The following is a 14142-nucleotide window of genomic DNA, read 5'->3' on the forward strand; positions in this document are numbered from 1 at the left end:
TAGAAAAAAATTTGTAGCAGAGTAAATGTGAAAGTTAATAACACTTTATCTCTTTGCACATCCGTCCACTGAAGGGTCTCTCAGTAATTTCTTTAGATTCATGTCCTCTTTGTCTTCCATACACTCTGTTGTCATCCTCAGAACTATCATTCTAATGCATAATCCACTGAGGTTATACAGTGTAAGATAATTTTTGCAATGAAAATTATTTGATAATTTTTGCCCCCTTTGGGTGCTTTTGCATATACAGCTTTGTACCTGACATACAGTTTATTACTGCTTATTGTCAAGTAGAAATTCTTGAGTTTATTATCTTTTGCAGGTCAAATACAAGGAAATTGAGCTGCTAATATTTTGCAGTTTTCTGTAAAATAAATTTGATTAATGGACAATATCTTTTTCCTGGCAAATCTTTTAGGAATCAAGTTTTGGGGGTATAAACTGTGTCATATTTTGGATTTAGTGATAACTCACAATCAAGACAAAGCAAGATATTTTAAACTACTTATAGTTAAATTCATGATTTAGCACTTAAAAATAAATGTAAAGCCAGAAAAAAAGATATGCCATGAAACATGGTGCGAAAAAGATGCTCTAATCATACATTATTTCACAGAATATCACATGAGGAAAGATTTCAAACTAAAAGCTGTGACTGCATTAGCCATGGCAGCAGGACAACATGAGTTGTCATGAAATTGTTCTGTTCCTCTGTGCCACTTTATCTGTTTATTTCATGGTCATATCCTTCATGATGGAAGTCAGTCCGTTAGTAAGGAATGTAAGTAAGTAAGTAAATAAATATTCCATAGATTCTGCATGTGCCTCTAAATTTCCTAAAACAAGCAGAACACATTGCTAAAATTTACTGCTTTGTCACTGCTCCTCTGATTCATGCAGTAATAATGGATGTTCTAGATGAGAGCATTTTAAAAGGCAAAATACAAATGACTGATCAAAGAGAAGAAATAGTGAACAGCTGGAGAAAAAAATGAGGGATCTGTTAATAGTTCATTTTAAAAATAATTTTCATTTTTTTCCATACTGCTTTTGGAAAGGGTTTTAGATGTAGGTTTTTGATACTTCTACAGTGTGGCAAAAGTATTGAATAGTATGGGAGGGGGAGCATGTAGTATCTGATGGCCAGCTCCAGAAGTGAAAACTAAATGCTATTGCACAATACCATTAAGGTGGAACCTTTATTCCAGAATGAATTGCAAAGACATTCTTTCCAGATTAAATTCAAAGGCCATTGGAAATATGTAGGAAACACTGGAATTCTGCAGAATGTCACAGATGCCACCAAAAGTTTAGAAAGCAGGCCAGAGATTTGAAATAAAATTGCACTGAAAACATGCATGAAAGTTTGATTAATTAAGGAGTTTTGGGGGTTGAATAGTTTTCTTTCAATATCAGCAGTAATGCGTAGCCATTTACAAGGAAGTTGTGCTGACCTAAGGTTTGGTTTTGCATTTCTTCTTGCCAAGTTCTTTCATTCACCTTGCAGTTCTTTTCATGACTTAATATTTTGACCCCTTGCAGTGAGCAGTTTGACACTGAACTGTTTGGAAAACTTAGTGTTCTGTCACTTGGACATGGTAGCATTTCCTCCACTGAAATTAATGTAGCAGTAGCAAGTGTAATTGCTACTGACATTATCAGGGGAAAGGAGTTGACTTTGTTATATTTTATAATGTTTGATACCTCCCAAAATTGATACCCTTTTGGAAGTGTGGAATTTCTCTGAAATTCAACAGAACAATAATGCTTCAATCTATGCTTTGAAGAGGTTTTTTTTAGATTTTTTTTTTGTTTGGTTTGGTTTGGTTTTTTTGGGTTTTTTTTCTTGTTTGGTTGGTTTGCATGGTTTTTTTGGCAAATGTACAGGCTGCGAATTTTTAATACAAGTTTAATTTCTGCAGAAAAATATTATGGAAAGCCCATGAGAAAAAAAATTATATCCAAGTGCAGAGTTCCCAAGTAATATGCCAAACAAATTTTTGTAGCTTTTAACCAGTATGGTTCCAAGCCAAAGATTCTGGGGCTTTTTTTCAGGAAAAATGTTCTCAGAATTCATAGCAGTGGCCAAATACTGCCAATAGATTATGTTAAATGGAACCAGGATTCTACTTTTTCATACAGACCTGTGTGTCTCAGAGTCTATGGTCTCCTGCATGCATTTTCTCTTACTTAAAGTACCTGCTTTCTTTGGCCATGATGAAGGATTATGTTTACATGACTCTTATTCTTGATTCTGACATTGACTTAGTAAAGATCTGAGCCAGTAAGGCCTTCAGACTGAAAACAAATTACTCTTACAGCATTTGAAACAGGTTCTCATTTGGTGTAAATAGCTCTTTTAAAAGAATTCTCACAATAGTGAATTTCTGTGACTGACAATATAACCCCTTAAATGGAGTATTTGTGAGGGAAAAGAGCCCAAATGCCAACACATTACCTTCACCCAACATAATATGTAGAGGTTGTCAGGTAGCATACAAAATAATGAGAGCTGCCCCTTCTGTCAACTGGACAAACAGTCACTGAAGTTCATAAATGACAACAAATTACAAGTCGAGTAGGTGATAGATTGCAGAAACATCAAAGGAGCTTGGAAATGTATTGATATTTCATTTTAATAACACAGAAAAACAGTACACTTACAAAATCCCAAAAATCAGACAGATACTTAGAAATGGAGTCCAGTTAGCAAAAAAAGCAATGACATAGAAATGATTGGGAAATTTTAAGTGTGCAGAAGATTAAACAGTCACATTGTGTGATCGTGTTGAATATAAACAGCAATCCCTGTGGGCTGTGAGCATAATCGTTTCCTCAAGAACATTAGGTCATTTTGGAACTACAGCACTTCGGTATACCTTTGATTTCATCCTTATGAGAAAATGAAATGGTACATTGAGAGCCTAGACATGGATGAATAAGAAAACAAGAATTCAGGGAAATTGCGTATGTGTATGTTTTTGAGTGGAGGAAGAAAAAATATAATAATTATTATTGGTATCTTATTTAGGGGAGTATTATTATTAGCTTCTGTAGAACTGGAACTATGAAAAAGAAAATACGATATTACTTAAAATTAATAAATCCTGATTGGAATAAGACTGAAGTTAAATGGTTCCATTATTAATGAAAATATGGATAATTAGATTACAGGATACTTTGACAAGGAAAGTGATAGCATTCTATTTAGAGTAGTTGCCTAAGAGAAGATTAAAGTGCACAAATGTCTAGTGTGCCCCTTGAAAGTTGGTGTGAGGAGTGGACAACATGAACCAAGTTCTTTAGATTTGTGTGGAGTATAGTTCCAAAGCTTCTGACCATTGTTGTTTCTGTGTATCTAGTTGCTGATATGTAAAAAATATCAGCTGTGATGATTCTTGCTAATCAAGCATTCTCTGGATACTCACCTGCAAAACCAAGGTTAATGGTTTTTTCCATGCTGTTGTAAGACAAACCATGGGAATAGTGGCTGGACGTTATTTATGGAAATCTTGATTAGAGCCTCATCCAAAAGTCTTAGGTGAATAGCTGCACCCCTGTTCTGAGCAAAAGCACACCTTACCTTTCTTAGAAAGATTTTAAAGCCATATTTCTAGAAACATTTTTTGCTTTGTCAGAAGAGGGTCTTTCTTTTTTCTTTTTTTCTATAATTATAAAATAGACTGTTTAAGAATAACGGTTCATTTCTTAAAACTGTGTTTTTCAGTCTTGCTATTTGTTTGAAGGAATTTTCTATTTTTGTCTTAATCCTTCTCAGTTTAAGAAAACATTTCATCAGTTGAAGAAAATTCTGTGTGTGTGAATATTTAAGATGATGCGAAGTGCGTCAAATTTCCTTAGCAATGTTATCTAGAAGAGCAAATGAAATACAGAATACCAGAAAGGAGGAAAAATATTTTTGGAATATTAAAACTTTTTGAGGAAGAAAAAAAAAAGTTGTATATTTAATGGAGACATAAATTAGCACAGACCAATGTGACTGTAGAAATTTCCTGGAAGTGATATTGTATATTTCAATGAAAAAATATGAAATACACATTTGAAACTGAAAAATATTCTTGAAGGACTTCTTATGGATACTATGTTCTCTGCTCAGTCTATCATATACCTGAGTCAGCAAGTGGAAAAACAACCTGTGTGGAAATTCTTGCTGGATTCGTCTTTCCCACAGATGTATCCAAACTGCTGTACAGTTTGTTAAGTCTAAGGAAGTTTTGCTAAGGCTTCTGATAATTCATTTTTCACCCCTAGAAAAAAATCAAGACATGATTTTTAGTACATTTATAAGAACCTTTTTTATACATTTTGTTTATTAGGCTGGTTTTGCTCCTTCTTCAGACAGTGAAACGTGAAATATTTTCACCCAAAGAAAGGATTTTTCTGTAAATTACTGGCAAGTCCTTTTTTAATACTCAAGTTGTGTCTGAGTGATGAATAGTTTGGAATAATGGCTATCATGTATAAACAAAATGTGTCTTAAGCAGTCAGTAAAACTGTAGGTTACCAATTAACTTGTGTTAACTTGCACTGAAAGCTCTTGACAGTGGACAGAGTCCCTCAAGAATTACACACATGACATTGCTTAGGGGCATAATCTGCAGATTTCTACTGACCTATATCTGGCCGTTAATAATTGAACTTTGCAAGTTATTCTGGTTTTTGGAGCAGTGAGATTGAAGAAAAACTTCCTTGTCAAAATTCTGGTTCTGAGTATGTCAACACATAAAGATATTCAGAGCCTCTTATGGGTTTTCACCCGTAAGATGTTTCCTTTGTAGAGTTAGAATAAGAGTAATATTTTTAAATGAAACAGATCAGTAAAGTTTCATCCTAGAATACCTTATTGTCCTAAAGATAGTGTTGTCAGATATCTTAGTGGACCAAGAATTTATATTTGTCTTCAGATTCATAATTTGTTTTAATTATTTTCAAATAGAGTATTTTTTCCCCTTTTAAGAAGCTTCCACCTTAAAAGGCATAAATTTGAAGTTTCTGAAATAGCTGGTCATGGAAACTTTATGAACCCCCTGCCACTATCTCAGTGCTGGAACCACCTATACAGAAAACCTTCTGAGACCCTTACTGTGCCACCATTTCTTTTTTAACAATGTTTTCTTTTCCCCACTGCACAACCAGGCTCGACTCCCTTCGTGCTCATCCACCTATAGTGTTTCTGAGGTATACTTTGCACGTGTTCTTTCACACAGTCGACCTGCTCACCCATCACACTTTTTTGATTTTATTTACTTTTTTCTTTTTTTTTTTTTTTTTTTTTTTTTTTTGCATTGCACTGTGCACAAGTGGGGAAAAATCAGCTGGGGGGGCAGATTTTGCATGATCAATCTGCAACCATGTTCAGCGTGGTTTTAAAATCACTGTACCAGTCTGAGACCACCGTGATGTATAGTCCAGTAGTTAAGACGACTACTACATAGCATATGAGCATATATTATATGATAAAAACATCTTAGTTATCTCTTACATTAAGTAAAAATAACAAATTTACAGATGTCAAGGCTGCAAAATGCTTCAATTGTTAGTCCGACCCATTTTTGGACAGTGAAACTGGAAGGGCTCTGTAAAGAAGGCCAATTATGATTGCTAATTACCTGAATGATTGCTAATTGCCTGAATAGATACAGGTGGGTTATGATACCTGAAATTCATTATTAATTTCCAATGCTCTGGCTCGAGTCATTACCTAACAAAATGCATGTACCATTTTAAATACTTTTGTATCATGATGGTCTTCTATTATGAGGTATAGTACCATCTTAACAAGAATTGAAAATGAAAAGGCTTTCAGTTGTAATTAGAATGGGGAAGAAAGAAGAAATACCTTAAGATAAATTAGAATTCACAATATCATGGGATAAAACAAAGTTTATAAAATAATAAAATTAATTCCATGGCCTGCTGTGTAAAGATTAGACTTCAGCATATTATTGTAATTGATAAATGGATGAGTATCAAAAATATGGACTTAAGCTTTTCTGCTATACCAAATCAGTCGTGAGCACATATAGTTATTTATCTTGCATTTTAAAAGAGTCCCTTAAAGGTGACAAGATCCCATGCGAAGTTAACAGTTTGCTCTACCTCGCACTGTGGGCCAGGATCTAGACCTGATCTGAATGTTCTATTCATGAGCAATATGAAAAATGCAAACATAAAGAGCTCACCTACTCAGTCACTTTGTCCCCAAGCAGAAAGACCCATACCTTGCTGATTGTTTGTGTAATTTGTTCTCAAAAGTTTCAGCCTCTTGAGCAATCATTCCTAGCACTTCCTTATCCTTAGTACGAAAAGGTTTTCATAGTTTCAGTGTATGAATAGGCAAAAGATGTAATAGAACAGTTTTTAAGAAGAAAGATGCTTACCAGTTTTTCTGTCATAGATCTGTCTGGCTCTACTGGGTGACAAGTAGTTTTAAAAATAATCAAGTATGTGTTCTTAAAAACACCTGATATGTATTCTGCAGTTCATTGTGCAGTTCACTGTATTATATGAAAGCCTTACTGTTTTTATCATGATTATCATCAAACCACCAATATGGAATAAATAAGTTATATTAGACTCAGGTGCATACAAAGCTACTTATTTCTAAGCTAATACAAGAAGAAGCAATTAAGTTTAGTGCTTATGGGTGCAAGACAGAAGCCATTATCACTTTGTTCTGAATATCTATATGAAAGTAAGAAAAAGGAGTGGATCAACAGGCATTTCATAGTTCATATCAGCAAAAATTATGAACATGCTCTTACAGATTATGAAGTCAATAAGTCAGTTTGTCCTGAGGTGACTTTGTGATACTGAATTGTATCCCCATTCATCTGTTTAGACCGTAAATAAGTGTTGCACCTTTAAGACTGGTTCCTAGAGTGAAGTGGGGGGAGAAGAAGAGCACAGATTTTTCTCCTGAATAGATAGTGGGAAGGGAGTGAATTTTGCCCTTTAGGAGACATCCCTTTGGAAGTTCCTTTCCAAATTTGTCCCAAACCAGGACACACCTTCAGGGAAATTAGAGTCTTCTTGCTTTGTCTGCAACTTAAGTCATTTGTCCTTCACTTTATGGAGGGATCGCTGTCTTCAGGGGAAATACAAACCAACATATTGCAGCTGGTGACTGGTCAGCATATATGGGTCTCCTGCTTGATCAAATTCCTAAAACTTTTTTGCTTTCTCCAAAACTATCACTGCTTTGCAATTTGTGCTCAAGAATCTGCTATCTGAAGTATCAAAGTGGCACTGCAAGACTGTGCAAGCAATTCATCCTTTATACTCTGTCCAAAGGCAAGATCTTCATATCTGAGCTACAAATAGCCTGGCTGACTGCTGAACCAGATCTTGTGATGCAGTAGCTGATCGGAATTTCATGCTCACAAAACACACGGTACAAGATATAAAAAGCACAAGGTATAAAAAATATGGATACATTATTCTCTGGTGGCAGACTACCACCCTGTGTGTTTTGCAGCAGAACATTCAAGCCCCTGACAGATCCAAAGACAAAAACCAATTGAAACTGAAGATGTCTGTGGCAGTTGTAACTATTTGAAGAGGCAGGAAGGGATTGGAGGTTCTCTGAAGTCCATAAAGGATTTGTAGTCTAGTTTCTATCTTTAAGAGGCTCCTCATTCAAAAATACAGCTTAATGTCAGGATGCATATCAAAAAATGTTCAACATCATTCTCTATTATTTTGGAAAATGGGAAAGGCTGCTATGAGTAAACAACATCTTGACTTCTAAATTATAAGATAGAAAATCTCCCAAATTGGAGTATTGTTAAATCAACTCTAGAAGCCTGTCAGTAATTTTGATCATGGGAAGAAAATTAGTAATGGTATCTCATTACCAGGGGGAGAAAAAGAACCACACTTCTGATAGGATCTCAAGGGGGTTTTTTGTGTCCACACATATTTCTGTGGTTCTTATTCCAAAAAAGTATTTTTCTTAACCTAATTCTTAAAGCATCAAGTTTAGACCTTCTTAATTTTCTGCATCTGAGTCATCATCAGATAGCTTTGGACCTTCAGAGGATATCTGGAACAAAATGGCAAGAGAAATGGAATCAGTGCTGAGATTTCAGCTGAACCTGCCTTCTGACAAAGGTACAATGAAAGATTAAAGAGATAACCTCATATAAATGATTTCTGAAATCTCATTTTAGGAAATAGGTGGATTAGATTAATTGTAAAATTTCGTTACAATTTTAATTGTTGAGAAAAGATCTGGAATTGGATTAACTAGCACTTGTAGAACTCAAATTGTAAAAAAGCAAAGTCATTCTACTGTCAAGGATTTCCTGTCACACAGAAGGTCTTTGAAGAAGTAAAAGATCTTCCAGCAGAAGACAAACAGGACCTGTGTATTCTGCATTGTGAAGTATTTGAGGTAGAATTTGCTGCCTGTTTTGTTAATAGAAAACATCCTTGTAGAGGCTACTTTGCATCTCAGAGTCCAATAATTAGAAAAAGCTTCTTTTCATCTGTTCATTTTATTGTCACCAGTAGCATGAGTGGAACTCCAAATGTGGTCAGCTGATGCCTATTTGAGAGTAATGGGCAGAAAGATTTTAGAATCTTCTACTTACTCTTTTGTCCCGAGAGGTTTGTTGAGTTGCAGGCATTATGGTATAGGAGTATTATACACCCTCTTAGCCCCAGTCTCAGCCCCTTGACAATTCCACGTGTCTGTAATACAGTCTTGGTTTTGGTGCAATTCAATGAAATTGAAGTGATTTTCTTTAAAAAGAGACTTCCTTCTGTCAAGGGAAGTAAAGCTTTAATTCTCTAAAATGATATGATGATAAGATATAAGTTTATATTCTCTTTAAATTTCACATTGTGCAATTAAATTTTTCAACCTTGGTGAAAACCAGTTAGCTTCATGCTTATAATTTTTGTGGATGTTAGCAGGACTACTTAAATTGTTTGTCTAAGAGTTAAATTACTAATTAGGACTTATAATTACTTAACAGATGTGCAGTATGGTATGTGTAGTATAGATAGGTAATTTAGTTATTATTCAGTTTTCACAAAACATAGTTTATTTTTAAATAGTAGTAATACACTTAAGATATTAAATCAAATCAGCTTCACTTAAATTTTTTAGAACTACTCTGACCTCAGCTTGTATCTCAAAAATATCATTCACAATGTAAATTGGACAGATTATTCAATGAAGGCCCATAGTCTCCTAATTTATAAAATTACATTTAGGTAGTGTTATGCAGTGGCACCATTTTTTATTCTCATTTTTATCTCAAACTTTCTATTAGCAGCATCAGTTTCTCTCTCCCTCTCTCTCCCTGTCCTCTGGCTTTTGCATGTGCTGTGTGTTTGGCTAAAAGCGTAATGAAGGAAACCTATTGATCTGCTTGTTGGAAGGATAGTGGCAACAAAATGTTTATTGCAGTGCTACTCCCTGCTTTCCAAAAAAATAAAGTTTTTCAAAGAGGAAGACACTCAGGTCCATAGCTTGTCATGTGTTTTATTTAGCCTCATTGAATAGTTAGAATGTGATGTTTTTTGTTGTGAAAGATCTGCAAAATACTGCATTAGTTCTCTCTCCCACAAAGAATATTATTTCTGTAAAGATAGGTTTGGAAAATGTATTGGCTGCATACTAATTGATGGGATTTAATTGTGTACTTAGCATTGTTAATAACGCAGCAGAGACATCTGTTATCTTATTGAGAGTCACCAGTACAGGGAATTAAGGAGCAGTATTCAGAGAACAAGGGGAAACACTATTATTTCCTGCAATAGGTAGTTGACTTCAGAAGACCATTCAGATTTTTAAGTGCTGTAGATTAAAGTATTTTATAAAGTGTACATTACAAAATATTGTAAATAACTGAATCTTGTTCTTCAGAATTTAAGCCAGGTAAAAGGCTGGTACTCCTTCTGCTTAGACTAGTTTGACTAGAAGGCAGTGCTGAGTGACCAGGAACTGCAGCTCTGGCTTTTAGATGTTTACCACCAGCATAAAACCTGAATTAAGTTTTAGCTACAGGATGCTAAGTTCCCTGTTGATATCTGTTGTAAATCTGCTCCACATAGCCCAAATTGAGTAAATGTAAGCAGGGCCCCTGTTCCTTTCCTCTGATTTCATGTAGAAGTCCTGCAGATAGAGAACTTGGTTCATTACATCTGACATACAAAAATATATTGAGCCATTGAACAGAAATTTCTGCATTAAATTCAGATTCCCTAGCTTGTTGCTTTATGAATGCCACATACTTTGTAGAGATGCTCTTTCAAATTTGAAATAATGTTTTTCCAATAAATAAATGAACACAACAGAGCCAGTAACAATCCAATAATCATTTGGGAGTTGTCCAGCTATGTTGGCACAATCTCCTCCTGGTTTTCTGTGGTTTTGATTTTTTTGCAGTTGCAAATAGAACAATGAGTTTATAAGTAAAATTAGAATTTATAGGCATTTCTCTTTCAAACATGAGCAAGAACTCAAAGCTTTCTATTTGGCAATTGCCAAAAGGATAGCATTTTGATTTGCTAGTAGTAGCACCTTATTCTATGGTTAAGAAAATTAATTAATTAAAATTCTTACTTTTAGAGAAACATGGTTTCCTCAGTGCACATTAAAATGCAAAAATTTAGGAAGAAACTATGATCTTCCTTATTCATAGAAAATAGTTTTGCTAGCGCTATCTTTATTGATGATATTAGGATTAGTTTAGGATTAAGATTACAGACATCTTCTCTAGTATTCTCTTTGTCATATAAGAATAGAGTATGGCAAAATTTTGAAGTTACATCAGGAAAGACAGTGTGTTATTGCAATAATCTGATCAAAGTATACATTAATAATTTTGATTAATGGCATCAGATAATTTTTTTTAATTATTTAAAAAATGTTACTATATTTGTACTTTAAGTACTATTTATCTTTACTCAACCATTGCTGAATCTCAAATTAGATCCATTATTAGTTCATACATTCAAAATAGAAGCAAAATGTTACTTAAGCCTACACCACCTCTGTGCATGGTACTTAGCTTTTGACTTTTGCCAAATAAAGTTATCCCTTCATATTCACATTTTGCACTTTCATTTAGTACTAATAAGTTCAGTTCAAGCACTAAGTTAATTTACAAAAAAAACTATTTAACATTTGGGAGAGTGGTAAAAGATAGGGTTTTGTATAGCATCTCATTTAATGTAGCAGATTTTGGCTTAAACCTTATCTATTCAACCTAACAAAATTGTAATACTTTTTTTTGATTTTTGTTATGGTGAAATGCTTTCCAGATCTGCATTTATCAGAAAAAGGGCAAATAAATAATTTCTGTCCTTCCCCATCTGGAATTTAAAATTCCCTACTTTTTGTTTCAAGACAAATCTTCATGTTTCAATGTTTAGTTATTATTCCCCCTTGCTTCTTGTACCACAAAATAGGAAGACATTTCACCTTGCCTTATGGTAGAGACGTGCAATCCTTTATGAAGCAAATTAGACTGAGCCAAAGAACTATCAATGTAATTTTCATTTTGTTTGATTATCGCATAGGCTCCTCTGCATTTTCCAAAGTTAGTCTTGCCATTATTTCACTGTAAATACATCCATTTAAGCAAAGGAGTTTTTATCCGTTTTCTTGTTTTGTACCAGACCTTTGATTGTATGGCAGTAAAATTGGCTTGATTCAATATAACTGTGAGGGTTTTTTTCTAGACAACAACTGTTTTCTTTTTATTGTGCTGCTCACCAGCATACAGTGTTTAGAATTTATTTGTTTACTACTTAAATCAACTTGTTTGAGAAGCCAGACATTATTTTGCATTTTGTTTCACTAGTAATAACACTTAGTGCAACTGTTCTCTAGCTCCAGCTCCCAAATCAATCTAACTCTGAAGAGTCAGTTCTAGTAATAGAATCTGTAAAAAAAATCGTCTAAAGTCTGAAATAGCAATGAATTATAGTAGAGGAAAGCTTCTACTGCTGTTAAAGCTTTTGGAGGAATTACTGACGTTAAAGCCACGCATGTGATTTAATTTACATGTATCTCTAGTGGGCAGTCTGTTTAAATACATGGAAATCACGTTAGATATTCACAGCAGTGTCAGCAGCAGTAATGCACAGCTCAAATGTCAGTGGGTTCCTATGAGTGCTCCCAAAGTTAGCTTCCCGTTTTTCCCATTTTTCAAATGCCGGTTTTAACATGGAAGCAACTTTTTTTGCTAAGCATTCTTGCCATAAAGTTTGGGTTTTTTAAGAACTGGAGGGCAGAATGAATGGCCTTATTCACAGTATTTTCTACTTCCCTTTCTCATCTTTGAGTTTCCAAAATTCAGTGCTGCTACAAGCCCAGCCCAATTAATCTTGTGTTCTCAGGTGCTTATCTGCTGTGGAGAGCCTGGTGATTGCTGTTGTGCTGGACCTTGCAATCCAGACTGCCAAATTCAAGACAACACTAAAGGAAGGAATCTTATCCTGTTGAGCCTTTGAGGATCAGAGCAAAATCCAAAATCCAAATCCCCTTTCTTCATTTGCATTTCTGGTTACTTTCAAAAATAATTTCTAACTTGGGTTTAACAATAGTTTTTAGTGCAACATTTGTTCAGTTCCAGCCTCTCCTTTCTGTAGCTAATGAGCACTCTGAAATCTTCATGTTATTCATCCATGACCATTCTGATTTCATTTTAAGGATTCTACTCAGAGGAATATAGTCTGTGTTTCTGTCTCAGCTCAAAGACAGAAATCTATCTCTTCATGCAGTAAGTTCACTGCATATTTACTACTCAGATGGATTCATGAAATGAAGATTTATTTTTCTTACAGTTGTTGCTCCCTAGTTTGAATCTTAAACTTTAAAGATCTTTATTTATTTTTATACTTTAAAATGTACAAGTCTGAGGTTTTGACTGAATATTGTATACATGAGAGACTATAATATACACCAAATATAAGATTATTGTTACCCTGTGTTTACTAGTTTTGGCTCTTGTACTTGAAGCCCTTCAAATTTAGTCTTCCTAGCTCAAATAAAAATATTAAGTTAAACTAAAATCAACTTGTTTGAAGTTATGCTAGTACAGAAGTTATGATCATGCTACATGCGGAAACGTGTTTTGTTCCTGCTCATATAGTTAAAAAGGTAGTCCAACCATTCACTTTAGAATGATAATAACTATAAAAATCTCCAACGAAAATTTCTGGTAAACACCAACAAGAAGAAGGTGAAATTTAACTTTAAAGATGCTTTAAAAAGTATAAGAAATTGGATGGTGGCTTTTGCTGACTCTTTGGGCCTGGAGGATCACTGCTCATTTGATTGGTGGCTTTTGAAGCCACAAAGTCACAGAGCAGAGTTTATAAGTTTTGGTTGCTTTTTTCCTGTTTTCATGTGTTCATGTTCCTTTAACATAGAAATACAAGGAATGTTACCTGTGTGGTCAGCTTCCAGGAAGATCAGACTGTAAGAATGAAATGGGTATTGTAAGCTTTGTTAGCCTAGAAGTTAGAGTCAGACTCATTCAAACTTCAGTGGAGAGATGCTTTTTTGCTCCACAGACCTTGGATCAAAGGGATGGAGTCCATAGGCCTAGGAGCAGATAGGAGCAGAAGCAGTAATGCTAAAAATTCCAAACATGCTTCTGCCAATTCCTCACCAACGTTTATTCAGATGTTGACGATAACTAGATATTAAGAAAACTGAATTGTGTTTCCCAGCAGTAGCAGGTGTGGTGAATGGCAAGTCCATCTCTGCTGCTTTTGGAGCAGGAAGCACAGTTCTGTAGCAGAAGGCCTGAAAGGGTGCCAGGAAGCCTCTGTCATACTTTCTGTCTCCACATTAGTGCTGACTTAATTTTTCTTGCTGGAAAAACTTCTTGTACTCATTTTCTGTGTGTCCTTCTTGAGACACATATTGTGTGATTTTCACATCATGCTACACTCCCAGCCCAGAAAGCCAATTGTATCCTGGGCTGCATCCAAGGAAGTGTGGGCAGCAGGATGAGGAAGGAGAGTCTGCATCCCTGCTCTGCTCTGATGAGATCCCATGTGCTCTGGGATCCCAACACAGGAAGGACATGGACCTGTTGGAGTGAGTCCAGAGGAGGGCCATGAGATGATTCCATGGCTGGAGCATCTGTCCTG

At 35.0% G+C, this 14142-nt stretch overlaps 1 protein-coding gene across 22 annotated transcripts in view; it reads left to right on the forward strand.

Annotated features, from left to right (window-relative positions):
* Positions 1 to 14142, forward strand: part of GPHN (gephyrin) — a 279199-nt gene that overhangs the window by 206823 nt on the left and 58234 nt on the right. For 14 of the 22 annotated variants that reach the window (XM_068193120.1, XM_068193123.1, XM_068193122.1 and 11 more), the window contains one exon: positions 5158 to 5199. The exons of the other annotated variants lie outside the window; for them this stretch is intronic. In XM_068193120.1, the coding sequence (XP_068049221.1) occupies positions 5158 to 5199 (42 nt within the window). The remainder of the gene's footprint in view (positions 1 to 5157; positions 5200 to 14142) is intronic. 22 annotated transcript variants of the gene reach the window in all.

This window comes from Anomalospiza imberbis, chromosome 6 (genome assembly GCF_031753505.1).
Source record: "Anomalospiza imberbis isolate Cuckoo-Finch-1a 21T00152 chromosome 6, ASM3175350v1, whole genome shotgun sequence".
NCBI lineage: Eukaryota > Metazoa > Chordata > Aves > Passeriformes > Viduidae > Anomalospiza > Anomalospiza imberbis.